General features: G+C 45.0%; 2 protein-coding genes and 1 long non-coding RNA gene across 3 annotated transcripts; 2 read left to right on the top strand and 1 right to left on the bottom strand.

Moving 5' to 3' along the window:
- Positions 1-276: 276 nt before the first annotated feature.
- Positions 277-6,516, top strand: PCSK1N (proprotein convertase subtilisin/kexin type 1 inhibitor). Its single transcript, XM_087925701.1, has 3 exons — positions 277-478; positions 3,538-4,133; positions 5,627-6,516. The coding sequence occupies exons 1-3, from the start codon at positions 428-430 to the stop codon at positions 5,880-5,882; spliced, it is 903 nt and encodes a 300-aa protein (XP_087781827.1). The 5' UTR covers positions 277-427; the 3' UTR covers positions 5,883-6,516.
- A 581-nt stretch (positions 6,517-7,097) lies between these two features.
- LOC148127142 (uncharacterized) lies at positions 7,098-9,477 on the top strand. The gene is made up of 2 exons (XR_015741971.1): positions 7,098-7,483; positions 9,129-9,477. It is a non-coding gene; the product is annotated as an uncharacterized LOC148127142 (long non-coding RNA).
- Positions 8,438-15,299, bottom strand: LOC113443391 (LHFPL tetraspan subfamily member 5 protein-like). The gene is made up of 3 exons (XM_026711590.2): positions 14,043-15,299; positions 10,205-10,447; positions 8,438-8,545 (listed from the first exon to the last, which is right to left on the bottom strand). The coding sequence occupies exons 1-3, from the start codon at positions 14,473-14,475 to the stop codon at positions 8,517-8,519; spliced, it is 705 nt and encodes a 234-aa protein (XP_026567375.1). The 5' UTR covers positions 14,476-15,299; the 3' UTR covers positions 8,438-8,516.
- Between the last annotated feature and the right edge of the window lie 473 nt (positions 15,300-15,772).

Here is a 15,772-nt window from a genome sequence, read left to right as displayed (position 1 = left end):
GCAGGGAAAAGGCCTCAAACAGCCACACACGCCAGACTGGTCAGTAGAAAGGGGTGCGCTCTGCATGTGCTCAGGAACAGTGCTTTCTAGATGTGCCAGAGGCAAGCAGGGAAAAAGGCCTCAAGGCAGATAGTTCGGTGAGAAAGGAGTGCACTCTGCCTATGCTCAGAAGTGCTCTTCGCGGGTTCCAAGGGAAAGATACGGACCCCACTTCCCGCCCCCATCTCCCTGCCCGCTGCTGGGGAAACTGAGTAATAGGTGTGGGCGGAGCCGAAGTCGACAGGGCGGGGCTATTGGGTGGAGCTGCTGCCGCTGTGTAGCGCGGACCGCTGGGCTGGTTGCAGACCGCGCTCGGCTCCGTCGTTCGCTTGCTGTCGCCGCCGCCGCCATCCGGGCAGCCTCTACCTCCCGAAGGGACTCGGGAGCGATGGGCCCGGCGCTGCTGCTCGCGCTGCTTTCGAGCCTCGGAGCCGCCAAGGTAGGAGATGCGAACTCGAAATCGCGTTGACTGAGTCCGACACGCAGGCTGGCCGTGGGAACGCGATTTTGCCCTGGGCAATGCGTATCTGCGAAGAAGGGACCCGAAGAGAAAGGGGGGAATTGGTTACACGCCAAGTAGCCCAGACTTCGGTTTAGTTGATTTCTCTTTTGTTTCCCTCCATCATTTGGGGGTGGGGGGTGGGGGTGTTAGTAGTCCCTAGTTTGTGGGTTGGCTTCCTTACTTGAGTCGTCCCCCAGCCTCTTTGTGGCGCATCTGTATTCCTGCTTCTCTTAACACGCTTCTGCCCACAGTGCCAATATTTGCTCTGGGGGATTCTGGGGGATCAATGCTAGCGAAATAAAGTGGAGCAAATGCTTGACGGTCTGTAACCCACCGAGTCCCCAATTCAGAGCTGGGCTCATCAGAAGTCTCAACCAAGGGGCACTTTCCCTTTGTGGTGGGTAACTGAAGTCCTGGAATTATGGAAGACCAAGTGCCAGTCTCCATACAGAATGAAGATTGGTTTGACTCTAATCTAATGCTTCTCTTCGAGCAATTTCAAACTGCAAAGGACATCTGGCCGCACTTCTGTGTGTATGAGTATGTGTGTGCGTGCGTGCATGGACATTTGTCATGGGAAAGTATAAAACACCGTGAATCATGCATGCCTATTTTTCACCCACCTAACCAGAGAAGTCACTGTTGTGCATACTGTTGTGCAAGTGATTCACACATGTGCCTACGGGGAGCAGCTGTGTTATGTTTCACAGGACTGATGAGTGTGGGGTACTTGTGGGTGGGAGGGTAAGCAAGGTTTGCAAATTGTCTGTGTGGCTGTGCCAGGATTGAACTATTGGGGGAGGGGTTTGCAAAAGAATTGCACTCTATGTGTGCAAGTGAATGCAAAAAGGTATTTATGTCTGTCTGTCTGTCTGTCTGACTGACTGACTGACTGACTGTAGGTATATGTATGTATTTGATTTCTATAGTTGCCCATCTCAACAAGTGACTCTTATTGGGCGTTAAAGGGTGCAAGATGTGAATACACCTGAATTCTATAGAAGGGGCGTGACAGGTGACTATGTAAAAAGCATTGTGTCCTAAAACCAATGGGTGTGTATGCTTCCCTAATAAGTGTAGGGTATCCAGGTAGGCTCACAGAAAGGTGTCTGTAATTTTTAACCAAAAGGTGCGGCATGGAATACATATGTGTGGTGCAGGAGCAAGAAGACTATGTTCCGCGATGGCGTCATGGATGCTTTATGTAAGCACCGAGTCCCTTGCCACCATCCCTGCTCCCGGTGTCATGACTGATTCGTAAACGCCTTGGGGGGGAGGGGGGACCATGGCGGCTGAAAGCAAAAGGCAAAGCTAAGTAGGTTGCTGAAGGGTAGCAAAACATCAGCTTGATGCATGAAGGGCTGTCTATTACCCTGAAAGGTCAGGACCATGTTTGATTTAACCATGCAATTCTTTGATGCGTTGATTTACCCAAGATTTCCTAATTTCCCTCCTGCCGGTGGGTGTGTGACTAACCCTGCAGGAGGACTGCAGAGTCTCTTTGGCGTCCTCACAGATTTCTATATAGTTCTCTGCAGAGATGCCCGCCTGTCTTTGTTTGGGGAAACGAACTTCCTTCCATATTCTCCCAGGTGCTCTTTGCCCTGGTTTTCTTTCTCTTCATCCCTGCTGTGCTGAGGCTCAGGTTAATTTTTCTGATTTTAAAAATTGGTAGCTCTTTAGCTAAATGGAGCAGGGCATTTCTTTTATTTGGAGCAGGGCATTTCTTTTATTTGGAGCAGGGCATTTCTTTTATTTGGAGCAGGGCATTTCTTTTATTTTCATAGGCCTGGAGGATTTGTCATAACATTGGAAGAATCTAATCAGACTTACTTTACAGAAAACCGGGCCACTGAATTATAGAGAGGAAGATGATAGGAATGATGAATAATAATCACAACAAGAGGAGAGTCCATTTTCATAGATCATATTGATATAAGTTTGAGTGAAATCAGGCTATTTGTTTCTACATAGTTCATGTGTTTTGGGGCATGTGTTGTATGTGTGTGTGTGTGTGTAGAGAGAGAGAGAATGAATGGTTAATAAAATTAAGCTCTTTCTCGTACTGTATTTGTATTTTTTAAACTCTTGATAACATTCAGTCATAGGGTTGTTTATAAATTGTATAATAGATAGACAATACATCTCAGTCAAAGGCAGTCTTCATCCCAATGACAAATTAAAAATGATTAACAAAAATTAGCTTTTGCCATAGAAATACTTACCATTATTTTCAGTGGCACAAATAGAAACTTCTTTCTTCTCAATGCTTTGGCATTTAAGAAACTAAAGCTTTGAAAAATAGCTTTTGTTTTGTATTTCGGTGACTGTATGTTACTACATGCAGTCATTTCTGTGATTGTAGGTCACTACAAATTTTAGAATATTACCTATTATGCATCGGGGGGGACATGGGACAAGATTGATCTTGAGGTGTCTGTATATTTATCAATGTTTCTATCCATCCACGCATCCATCCTTCTATTTATGTATTAAAATTAAATAAATGCGGTTCCATTTTCCAGTGATTACTTGCAAGTCCTCCTGCTGGGTCCCACTGCTAGCTCTTGGTTTAACCTACTTCAAGAGAATAAAATAGCAATGGAAACCTTTGCCATTCTAAGCTCCCTGGAGAAGGATAGAATTAAAATTCATGTGTGTGCATAACAAAGATACAAATACCAATTTATTTGAACAAGCAAATTAAATGCTCTTCTCTGCTGAAATCAATAAGATTTAAAAGTGCTTTCCTATGATCAGATTGAAGCTTACCTGTATTTTGAATTAAAACTACTTGTGTGTTGAGCTACTTATAGTTTGATGGGGGCATTTTCTGCTGTTTCATATCGATGTGTAGTGAATCCATTGCCAAAGACCCAGCTCTGAGTCCACAGCAGGAATGATCTAATTATCTCCCTCCCTGCCTGGCCCCAGCCTGATTGCGGTCTGTCCATATTTATTCACTTCCTGTCAATCATCTTCCCTGTTTCTTGTAGCCTCTGCCCACCACAGGCAGCTCCCATGGAGGGATGAATCACAACCTGTCAGGGGGCCCCCGGCGGGTGCGCCGTGAGCTTCAGGGGGCACCATATGAGGCTGTTGAGACCGCCTTGGCTAATGAAGTGTATTATCCGGAACTGGTTCAGCTGGCTGCCCTTGAAAGGGCCCTGTCGACTCCAGGTAGCCAGCTACAAGAAGATCACTATGCCCAAGCCTTGCAACGAGTGTTGGCTTCTTCCGGGAACCAGCTGGCTGATGAGCGAATGGCCCAGGCCCTTGAAAGAGCGGTGTCTCCACCTAGCAACCAGTTCCAGCCAGACAAGCACCTGGCACGTGCTTTGCAGCGCCTCCTTCAGGATGGGCATCGCCGGGACCAGGAATCTGTCTACCTGGCAAATCTGCTGAGGCTGTGGGATGAAGCCAAGGGGGCAACCTTGTACCCCGAGTATGATGAGACTGGCTTGGCAGGTGGCTCCTCTCCACCCAGGGCACTGCCGAATCATTATTGGGCTCCCGAAGGAGGATTCGAACCCCAAGAAGAGCTGGGCGCAGAGGAGGAAGCTGCTGGAGAGGTGGACCCTGAGATGCTGAGGTAGCCAGAGATGGGGGGAAAAAAAAATCAGGGTTTGCTTTGAATAAGGATTTAACTCTCAAATGTTCAGAATGCGGCCATTGAGCTATAGAAAATAGAGTGGGATGTGCCTCTAAGCCTGTGTCAATTCATTTTTCACTGTTGAGTAAAATCATGTCATAGCTTAACTGAAAGAAAACAAAATGGTTGTTTGATAGCCTTTCAGGGAGTAGTTCACAAAGGAAGCATAAATAACATGAAAGAGGATTTTTTCAGATTTGGAGTTCGTCCTCCAGCACTGGGAACCATCCAGTCTTTGGAATAAATGTTTAAGAGTGGGAGTTGCTGCAGAGGGAAGAAGAAAGAAGCACTATCGTAACTCTTCTCCCCCTGCACTCTTAGAAAATTTTTCCTGATAATAATAATTATGATAATCATTATTTCATCAGTAGAAAGTTACTTTGTACCAACAGGATTTATTTATTTATTAATTAAACATTTATACAGCTGCCCAACTCATACACAGTGACTCCGGGCAGCGTACAACATTAAGAAAATTATATTCATTCCATTATATTGCATCCAGATTTATTATTTTTTTTGCTTAGACCTGTGACTTTTTGCTTTTGATGCGTAAATTTCTGGTCTGGGTTAGTTTAGGAAGCCTTTGTCCCATGATTTTCTGTGCAGCAAGCCATGTTTTGTGAGAGCTGGTCCAATACATTTGGTCGTCTTGTGCTTTTGGAGCCCCCAAATTGGAAAAGACTTCCTTCTTCCTACGGCCATGAGAATGTAACAATCTCTCCAGAGAAAAGTCTGGCTTGGGCAGTGGGTTCATGGGTCAAAGCGAATGTGGAAACTGCAGGGATCAGCCCCTCTCAAATTTCAGCTCACAATAAAGGTATCACTGAGGAGTTGGCCAGTTTGCCCCTTTGCACGCTTTCAGACATTTCCACCCATGCTGGTCATCCCTATTATTACGCTCCAGCTACATTACAGACAACCACACCATACTAATGGAGATATGTCTCTTCACTGATGCCACTAGTGTGATTTGGAGAAAGGAAGGCTTGGTGCCCAGGGATCCCATGTTCAGGTCTCTGTCTTAATGCATCAGCTTAACGGGGAAAGGATCTATGTCCCCCCAATCCATAGTGCACATCCAGATTTTCCTGGATTCTGTTCTTGGGAAGGGAAGAGTTAGGATCTGTGTCTTCTTTTAACATTGGGAATTGTAACAGCTTTTGAAAGGGAGGTGGGAAAAAGGCGGGACATCTAATGCGTTAAGAGTTTTGCTTGAAGTGTGAATGGGGCTGTTGTAGTTTGTAAACCATAGTTTAAGAATATGTAGGAGCCCAGCCATCATAGCCCTTTTAATAGAAGCCATGGTTAATAAATCATAGCTTAGTATGAACTGAGTCTGCAAATCAATACCTGTTTTCTGCTTGCAGATTAAAATGGTGGCATGAGTGGAGTGGTAAGCCCCCAATTCTTCCTTTCTTTGTCCTTTTCAGGTATCTGATTGGCAGGATCCTGTCAGGAGCAAGCAACCTGCCTTCACAGCGCCTCCCACTGGCTCCCCGACGCCTACGTCGTGCCATTTTTGATGGAGGAGACCTACCCGAACCCCCCAATCTTCTGCGGGTCAAGCGTCTTGGTGGGGAGAGTGGGGACGAGCTGCAGCGAGTCAAGCAGACGGAAGGAGAAGGGGTGGGTGGGAGACGGAGTATGAGTGGGGGCACCCAGAGGCTTCGGTATCTCTCTGAATAATGAGAATTGGTTTCTGTGCAAAGAAATGCTGGGGAGCCACCTCACTGATGAGCCCCCCCTTTGAATGTCAATGGACTGTGAGTGACACCTCGTGTTCTTTCCTGCCTCTGTCCTACCTGTGACCCCAAAATACTGGGAAAGAAGGGGGGTAACCTTGAACTGGGATCCCCAAATCCCAATTATGTTCTATAAAGTGTGTGCAGGGGAAGGCCGATTTTCTCTTCACTGACCTTTTCAGTGCCCTGATGGAAAGGTCTTTTCAGCTAAGGAGATGGTTTTTCATTGATAGCTAGTTCCTACTTCCCTCCAAAGCCAGAGCTAGGTTTCACCACACTCATCCTTCTCACATCTTGGCTTTTTTAAAAAAAATGTGGCTTAACAAATTTCCAACTCGCCCCCCTCCCCCAACTTCCAACTGCCTTAATATTCCTCCTTCATTGATGCTGCGCCTCACCCTTCCCTCCCTGTTTCCACCCGCTTGTTTCTGTCTGGTTTGTAAGACCCCTTGTGTTCAAACCTTGTTGGCATACATAAACACCAATGCTGCCCTTGCTGATTTGTTGCCATGTTCAATCATGCTTGTGGCCAGAGTTTTTGTGTTGATAAATTACTGAATAAAAAGTCCCACCAGGTATTTTATTGTAGCAGTGGTCTTGTTTGTGTTGTCCTGTGGAAATTTTTGGGAAACCTTGGATGTGACCCTCAGAACTCCTCCAGAATTTGCCATGAAATTCTAATTTATAGAATGATGATGACATGCATGGGGAGGAATCATACTGTATTTCTTATATTTAATTAATTAACCTTCAAATATTTTAGTTTCAGTTGTGCCTATATTTTGGAGTGTGGTGCCTCCTTTCTACTTAAAAAGGTCAAGGGTAACTAAGTTTGAAAGAAGTTGGGCATCCAGGACTTGGTGAAGATAGACCATTATCCTCAACTCCATTCTGGAGCCCTAACTCCATCAGTATTAGAAATAAGCTGATAGATCCAGACAGTAAATCTAATCAACTCATCAACCAAAAAGTTACTTCCATATTTTAAGTTTCCCAGAGACCCCTGTTTATTGTGCTCTTCAACAAAGAAAAGCCACAGAAGGAAACGAAAATCCTTACACTGGGATTTGACACTAAATCTAAGAAGGCCTTGATGATGATGATGATGATGATGATGATGATGATGATTATTATTATTATTATTATTATTATTATTATTCTATTAGAAGAAAGAGGTTGGTGCTAAATGACCAGTCTACCTCTGGGCTTTCAAAAGTCAAAAATCTTCAAAAAAATATTTCCATGTCAAACTTCATTGGTATTCTACCAGATACTAGTAGATACTTGCCTTAAACAAGCAAAAAGTTTGTGATGATCAATCCACAGGGCACCATGAGTTTTATCTTAGTAAGCCTCTGGGAGTCACTAAGAGTGAGTTGGGCACTTTGTTCTCTTCCAGATGTCATATTGAATGAGGAGTTCAATAGAACTTGAACATCACAAGGTTTTCTCCTGGAGGGACACACCTTCTTCCCAATTCTTTTCATGTCAGAGAGGACTCTGACAACAAACAATTTCAGGAGTTATAAACTTTTTGGGAACTAGGTACTTTTTCATTTTCAACTGTATTTTTTCATCCACTAAAGGCCTCAGGGAATATGGCAGTCTGGATAAATCCAGGGGTGGGATTCAAAAATCCCAGCAACCGGTTTGCTGCCTGGTTGCTGGGTGGGCGTGGCCCACTGGAACTTCTGGGAGGGCCGTTTTTCACCACCTCAAAGATCTGGAGGCTTCCCCTGGGCTCTTGGGGCCCACTAGAAGCCAGAAGGCCTGTTTCCGGACTTCCAGAAGGCCCGTTTTTCCCTCTCCCAGAGCCTCCGTGCAGTCCCTGCACGTATTACCTTAATCGAAAATGGGCCCTGGCGGGTGTGGGACCTGGTGGATGAGGCCAGCCTGTTGGTTGAAATACCAGTTCGGTGAACTAGATGAAAATGTAACATCCAGTTTGTCTGAACTGGTCCAAACCAGTAGAATCCCACCCCTGGATAAATCTGAAACACTGTCCTTTGTTTCATTTTGGGGAGGGGAGGGGACCTTGGGGAGTACCGTATTTATCGGCGTATAACACGCACAGGCGTATAACACGCATTCCCTTTAATATGCGGCGGGCGCAGCGTCACGACGCTGCGCCGCCGCTAGGCACTATTGGGAACGGGACATCGGCGTATAACACGCATACATCATTTGCCCCCTATTTTCAGGGGGAAAAAGTGCGTGTTATACACCGATAAATACGGTATTTTTAATGCTAAAGTTTAAACCTGCTAATGACTTTACCTCCTGTCATTTCCTGCTGAACATCACTTGGAAATTGCCTTGCTCTAATTTATTACTTGCTGCCAAATTTTGACTGTGACATTTTTGACATGCGAAAACCTAGAATTAGAACGCCATATATTCATATTGTCTGTGAGCCTTTTGCTGTCCAGCCCTGAACGAGAGAAAAGGGTTATGCAAACAATTTCAAAAAGTCATGAAAGACACTAATAAGACATAACATTACATTATCGCTTTCTACAATTTATTGCTACGGGTACAGTTGACATACCCAACTCTGAAGAATGTCTGTTCGTTGGGATCAATCTGGAGTCAGCGCTGAAGTCACACCTAAGCACGTACCACAAGCAGAAAAAGAGGAAATGAAATCTGTGATGCCCAAAGTCCAGTTTCTCTACGCACCCCCTCAAAATAGCACTAAAAACACAATTAAAAACACATAAATCCTAAAAATGTTGCATTATGAGGAAGGAAGGAAGGAAGGAAAGACACTTGTGGAGTATAAAATAATGGGCAATCACCCAGTCAGATAAAAGTGCTTCATTCATTTCCTGAAGTGTGTTTTTTGAAGGTAATTGTTTATTTTATTATTTATTTATTTATTTGTCAATCACTTATAAGATAATAGGTATAAGTATAAACGTGAGTAAGAATACAGGAAATAGGTACGAATAAATGAGGACAATAGGACAGGGACGGTAGGCACGATGGTGCACTTATGAACGCCCCTTTATTAAATTGTACTTTTTCTTTAAACAAAACGTTAGGCCTGATGTTTTGTCCTCTCCCTTGGTTGTCATGTGCGCACATGCGTGCAAGTCCTTCACAATGCATGTACATTAAAGAAGAAAGAATATTGAAAAGCTGAGAGTTTCAGCTTTTGTCTTTTCTGACATTGTTTCTCAATTTACAGGCAAGTGTTAAGCCAGCCATCTCCAGCTGAGGGCCCTCCAGGTGCACTGACTTTAGCTGCCATCATGCTTGAGCGATAATTAACCTTGCAGTCCAAGGAGCTTTGCTGGTTCTTTGAAGCTTTACACACCAATCAGTCATATGAGCTTCCCATGGCAAGGCTTGTGAGTAGAGCACTCTGCAAACTTGAGGGATGCCAACATGTTCTCTAACCTTAATAAGTCTTTTCTTTTTTTGGCAGACATAGCAACATTTTAAATTGGAACAAAATCGTGCCATTTTAATTTCCTATAATTGCCCTGACATGTCAGTCTGTAGTAAAATGGAAAAATTAAAGGCCAGCAATTGTTGTTTGTCTCTATGTGAATTTCTCAACTGTTTATCATTCAAATGAGCCCTAAATATTATATAACTGTTATGTTTGAGTAAGCCTCATTAACCTGCTGATATCAGGTTTTGATAGGATTATCGTATCTGGGCTGCAGAAGATCAAAGAACTACAATTCTTCATTTCTATTAAATAATCATCTGGATTTTTTTTCTTCAGCCCAGCTTTATTAGTGCTCACAATCAAGGCTAATCAAGACTAACAAATTAGTCTGGGCTTCCCGTTGTAGCCAAAAGGGAGACAGGTGAGACAAATACCTTGGCATTTGCCCAAAACATTTAGTCACAAGAACAGAATGTTTTCGTATCTCTTCCAAAGACTAGCATAAATTGAAAAAGACCCAGATTTGCAGCTCCCAGTTTTTTAGGGAGTCTCTGCACAGAATTTGTATTCCTTGAGAACAAGCGGGGTGTTTTTTTAAATCATTTTGCACATGTAAGACAAAGGGAAGGATATTTGTAAGATGCAAGAAAGAATGCACTTTATTCACGTCATGGTCAGAACACCCAGTGGCAGGACAGTTTCAATCCCAATTGCATTTGGGTGTCTCATTGCCTGTAACTAAGCAACAGCTCATGTGACTGCCAGTCGTGCCTCTCATGCAGCTGGCTTTGTAGAAGCATCCGAAGCATCCGTTGGCTCCATTTGTTACCCAAGACAGAAGAGGCACAAAATGTGCCCATGCTTACCTCTTCCCTCTCGGGGTGGTGTGTAGCCCGCAGGCAAGAGAGCGTCCTGCCTGTTTCCCAGCACAAAAGCGAGGGTGGCCAGAACCAACGCGTCAGCGATGCCCAGCAAGGCGAGAGTAAAGGCCCAGTGGATTGAGCAAGTACCCAGGGTGTAGCTCCTGGCCTGGGGCCCACACAGAGCCCTCACCTCTGGCGCTCCCCAGCCGTCTGGGAAGACCAGGCAGCCAAGAGCCTGACAAGTCGCTGTGAAACAGAGAGATGGGCAGACAAAGAGGAAAGAGGGGAGTGAGAGAGAATTAACAGAGTCCATACAGACACTTGCTGTGGAATATAAACCCACTGACTTTCCTCAGTCTTGATGTTCTTCTGCCTGTGATTCAGTTCACACAACATCATACTTAACTAACTAGGTCAAGAAAAGAAGGAATGTTTTATGCAAACGTGAAAACACACATTAGAGCAGGAGGTTGGTTTCCACTCAAGGGAGATTCCCCAAGTTTGTTTTGGGTTGAACGGCCTCCCACAATCAGCCATGGAGGCAAAACATGACAAAGAAGGTTCCACTGGGATTACTAGCCTCTTCCTGCTTCTGCACCGAACACAGAAGTGAGAGTTTCTTCTGCAAAAATGAGTCTCAAACTCTCCTTTTTTTTTGGAAGCACATTTTCCACCAATAGGCATAAGGAGAGAGAAGGTATCCAAATAAATCTCTCTCCCCTCAGCTTACATCCAGTGTGGCTCTAACCTCATTAGCACGCTGCAGATTTCTATTTTAGTTGTCCGTCACTCCCCCAGCCCGGCCTAGCAAAAAGCAGGTGAAATTTCACTATGTCTGCTGTCAAGATAATTTCATATTTGAAATTATCAGCAGAAGATAATTTCATCTTCTGCTGTTTCGACAAATATATCAGCAGGCAGCATGATTGCTGACTGGGTGGGTGTAAATGACCCTAAGATATATACAGGCAGTCCTCATTTTAAGACAATTGAAAGTGGCAACTCTGTCAAAGTGAAGCTGTCACTGATTGCAACTGCAACCATCCTAAAGATCTTACTTCAACTGTCCTTTTCTTTACAGATCTGGGAAAGTCATAAATGTGCAGATTGGCCACAAAGTTTCTGTAGTAATAACTGCAAATGGTCACTAAATGAGGCAGGACTGGATGCCTGCTCTTTTGCAGCAGAATCCCATAAAAACAACAATTTGATTGAAGGCAGGGATCCTCTAACCTTCCAGTGACATGACTCCTAAAAGTGATAAATGAATGACAGTGCCGCAAATACAATAACCTATTTCATTGGATTTGAGGTTGTGCAAGAAAGAAACATACAATTTACTGCACTTTAATCATCGGATTTTAAACTCTGTATGAAAACTGTGCTAAAATCTTGCAACTTAATAATACAAAATATTTTTATAGAAAGTCAATAATACTCCCCTATCACATTTACAACCATATTTTGAACAAAGTTTAGCATAATTCCTGAAATCTGGATTTTATTTCTGAAAGAGACCTTCCTGCTGTACATTCCACATTTATCTTGGATTCATGTTTAAAATGAAATAGCAAAGCCCAATTTTGCTTATACAGGCAGTGAGGGAATATGTTTTAATACTGTTCCTTCTTGGTATGCGCAAGCCCCTCAAAATTGCTCTTGACCCCATAAGGGAGTGGTTATCAACAGTTTGAAAAACCAGGTTTACAGAGTTTCCAAAGGTGCTCCTGACATGCCATGTTAGCTCTGAAGTACCTTTTCCAGTCTGAATCTGAATTAATGCATGGCCTTAACCACATAGAACTCTCTCCCATGGTTGTATTTGAAAGGTAACAAAAACGATCATTTACCAGTGCTCTCAGATCACCAGAAATTTTTGTTTCACACAGAAGATTGAAGACAATTGGCTTCAACCTGTGGAAGTTTCTATCCCAGCATTTCCAGGTTAAAAGGGTCCTTTGAAGATGCTTCCTAAACGGCCCACAATTCTGAATCCAGTGGGGAGAGATAAGAACTGGTTGCTTTTTAATTTGATCAGTCCCAACATGTTTTGGCATTTTAAAATAACAGAGTTGAAATAGACCTTGGAGGTCCTTGAGTCCAAGCTCCTGCTCAAGGAAGAAATCCTATACGTACCATTTCAAACCAATGGTTGTTCAATCTCTTCTTTAAAGACCAGTATTGGTCTTTAACCTCCAGTATTGGAGAGCCCACAACTTCGGAAGCTGAGGGTACTCCAACACTGGAGGTTTTTACGAAGAGATTAAACAACCATTTGTCTGAAATGATATCAACATCTATGACACTATCTTCCTGCTAATTAATAAATGACACAGTCCATCAAGAACTTATCCTACCCTACCCTAATTGAAAGGGAAGAGACCTTTGGAAGAACCAGACTCCTGAGCACATCATTCAATTTCCAAGTTAGCATTCATTTCTAAACCAAGCCAGCAGGCTTTATTGCCACAAAGAATGATTGAAAAGAGATGGGCAGTGACTACCAAAACACAACAGCTCCTCCCCATCCCTTCATGTCTTTTACATCCTTCTATACTGTTACACAAATAAATCAGAATACACTCCCCACAAAAAAGTGAACACAACACACACACAAAATGTACATTTGCACAACTCAGACCAGTTTCAGAGTTTAGCTTGTTTAGAATGGCGTCTGGGTTACCTGGATGCAAAATTAACATTTGCTTCACACTGTGCCTTACTCATGGATTGTAATTCCACTTTCTCTGCCTTGGTAACTCCAAAGCCTGGTCATTGGAACCACCTTCATTCTCAAAGCTGCTATTGCTGATCAGAACAGAAGAGTTTTGCCACTTAACATCCTCTAAGGCAGGGGTCTCCAACCTTGGTAATTTTAAGACCAGTGGACTTCAACTCCCAGAGTTCCTCAGCCAGCAAAGCTCAGGTACACAGGTGTTCTGTCTCACCTTTCTTCTTTCCAAAAAGATGAAAGAGTACAAACTCACACAAACACAGGCAGGCAGGCAGGCTGGCTCGGACTTCACAGAGTTAATTCTTTGGAACTGATAACGTCCTTGGCATTCCAACACTCTCTGCCTGCCAAGTCCGAACTGATAACAAAGTAAAAAGCTACTTACAGAAAATTACAAGGCAGACCACAAAAATCATTCCCAAAGAAAACCTGAAGTAAGATCAAACTTTGTTCCGTACAAAGTTCCAGCCGACAACACACCCACTTTTATCCCCTGTGGGGTGTGGCTCAATGACTCAGCTCACTCTCTGACCCTCCCACGCCTCCTACGTTGCTGCTCACGTTTCTCCCTATGACGCTGCTTAGGATCAAGCCAACATTCTTTCTCTTGGCTCCCTATCAGGGGCTGCTCCGATATGCCTTCCTCCTGATTAATCTCAGGCTGTTCCTCTCGGTTGTCTGATGAAACCTGAGGCATTATCAGGGAGGAAGGCATTGCCAGAGAGGAAGGTCCTGGGGAAGAAGGCATTCCCACTTCCTCCTCCTCATCTTCCAAGTCCTCTTCCTCTAACAGCACAGGCTCGGGAATCAGAGCCACAACACACAGGTGGAAGGGAAACATAACCTTTGAGTCTGAACATTCCTATTTATTCTGAATGAAGCCTCCATGGTCTTGTCTGAATTTAACAGTTTCTATCCTCAACGAGTCCAAATTTCATGATTTACACATTCGATTGCTAAGTTGACAGCGTGGCTTGTGTGAGACTTGAGCTTTGGCAGCATCTCTTTTTGCAGGCCTCTTTCCCTATCCCAGTCCCATTCCTACCCCCCCTTCCAAGTTTCTTCCTTGCTTTTTCAAAAATGACAGCCCAACCTGGATTCTCTTACCTGCTGAAAGCTGCTGCCAGGCGCACACCTTGTAGACGGTCCCTGCGCTGCAGACCCAAAAGAGACCCAGGGAGGCCACGCTGCCCATCACCAGCACCAGGGCCATCAGGACAAAGACAGCAGCTGCTTTGAAAGATGGGATGGGGGTTAGGGTGACCAGCGATCCCTCGCACTGGAGGACTCCGTCCTGCTCCGTGCATACTTGGTAGAGGCCGAAGGAGCCCACAGCGCTCACGCTGGGGTCGGAGAGGGACCCGGAGATCGGCAGCTGGTAGGTGAGGGGTGCTGTTTGTACCCATGCTGGCTGGATAAGCACCACCACCTCCAAGATGCCAAAGCAGAGGCTACAGCCAGCCCAGAGGGCACCCACTGCCCTGGCATTGCGCACAAAGTCGGTCTGATAGAGCGCTGCTGCTTCTCGGGCTGCCAACATGGTCTACGTCTCCTTTGAGAAGCCTGCTGCAAGTGTCCTTCTGCAAGAAGTGTTTTTCTTTTCCTTCCTCCAGGGAGCCCAATCCTACGAGAGCATTCGTGCCTGAAGCCGGTTGAATGCACCCCCTTCTCTGGCCACTCTCCTTTCCTTTGCTCAGCTCCTCCTCCTTTGGGGTGGGGGAAAACTCTGCATACCTCTGCTCCAGCAGCTCCACTTCTCCACCGAGTTGCTCAGGTTCTCCACCCCTGGAATCTGGCAGCAGAGTCCTGTTTGCCCCCCCCCCCCATTCCTCATAGCGATCTCCAGGGGTGACGATTGCTTACGCTCTTTTCCTCTGCAGTCTCGGTACTCCTCCGCTGATCGTGATGGAAGAAGGGGGGAGCAATGCTACATTGCCTCCTTCTCCAAGATTGGCTTCCTTCTTTTTCTGGGTGCTATGGGGGGGGGGGGCAGGGAATTGGGTTTTTTTTTCCCTTGCCAAGCTCATCGCTCTCTACACTGCTTCTTACTTCTCCTGCCCAGGAGGCAGAAGCAGCTACATGGTCAAATGCCCACCGGCCTTGCCCCCTTCCTCTCCCTCTGTCTTTCCGAGCAACAGCCACTAGGAAGGACTAGGACTGGCTTCAGAGCATCTGCTGCCCAATTCATCTTCCACACGAAAGAGGATGGATGCTGAGGTTCACCAGTTCTCCACTGCTAAATTGTGCCCTGGCTTGATAGAACTGGAAAAGGAGACAGCGGAGACTTGGGTGGGGGTAGAAACAAGGCTCCCTTTCTCCTCTTCGCCTCAGGCATGAGTTACAGGGATGCAAATGCCAGGGAAGGATTACAGCTTCCAGCAGGAGGCAGCAGGCACCTTTAAATAAAACAGGCAAGTGATTGGTGCAGGCCATTGCTATCCAGGACTGCTATATGTCATTTGGTTGAAGCAGAGATTATCCTTGCCTGGACCATACCACTTCATATCCACTGTTTGTGCGATACGTCACATAGAGAGGGAATAAGGGAGACGGGTTGCAGCTCAGCCATCTGCTGTTCTGCGCTCAAAGAGCATTCAGCCAAGCCTTCCGTCACCTGCACCGATATACAGGTATATAAGCCAACGTAGACTTACCCACGGCGGTGAGAACTATACCTAGAAGGCTAGCTGCTAATCTACCTTCCAATTTTTTTTCTGCCAGAAATTCAGGGGTAATGAGATAGGCAGCATCTTTCTGTTTCTTTCATTTGCAACCTAGAGATCATTCTGAAATGCTTTAGACAGAGGATTTTGGAATGCATTGCTGAGAAATGTTTG

Source organism: Pseudonaja textilis, chromosome 2, assembly GCF_049901715.1.
Source record: "Pseudonaja textilis isolate UNSWEBS1 chromosome 2, rPseTex1.2, whole genome shotgun sequence".
NCBI classification, from domain to species: Eukaryota; Metazoa; Chordata; class Lepidosauria; order Squamata; family Elapidae; genus Pseudonaja; species Pseudonaja textilis.
This window is presented reverse-complemented; position numbering and strand designations above follow the sequence as displayed.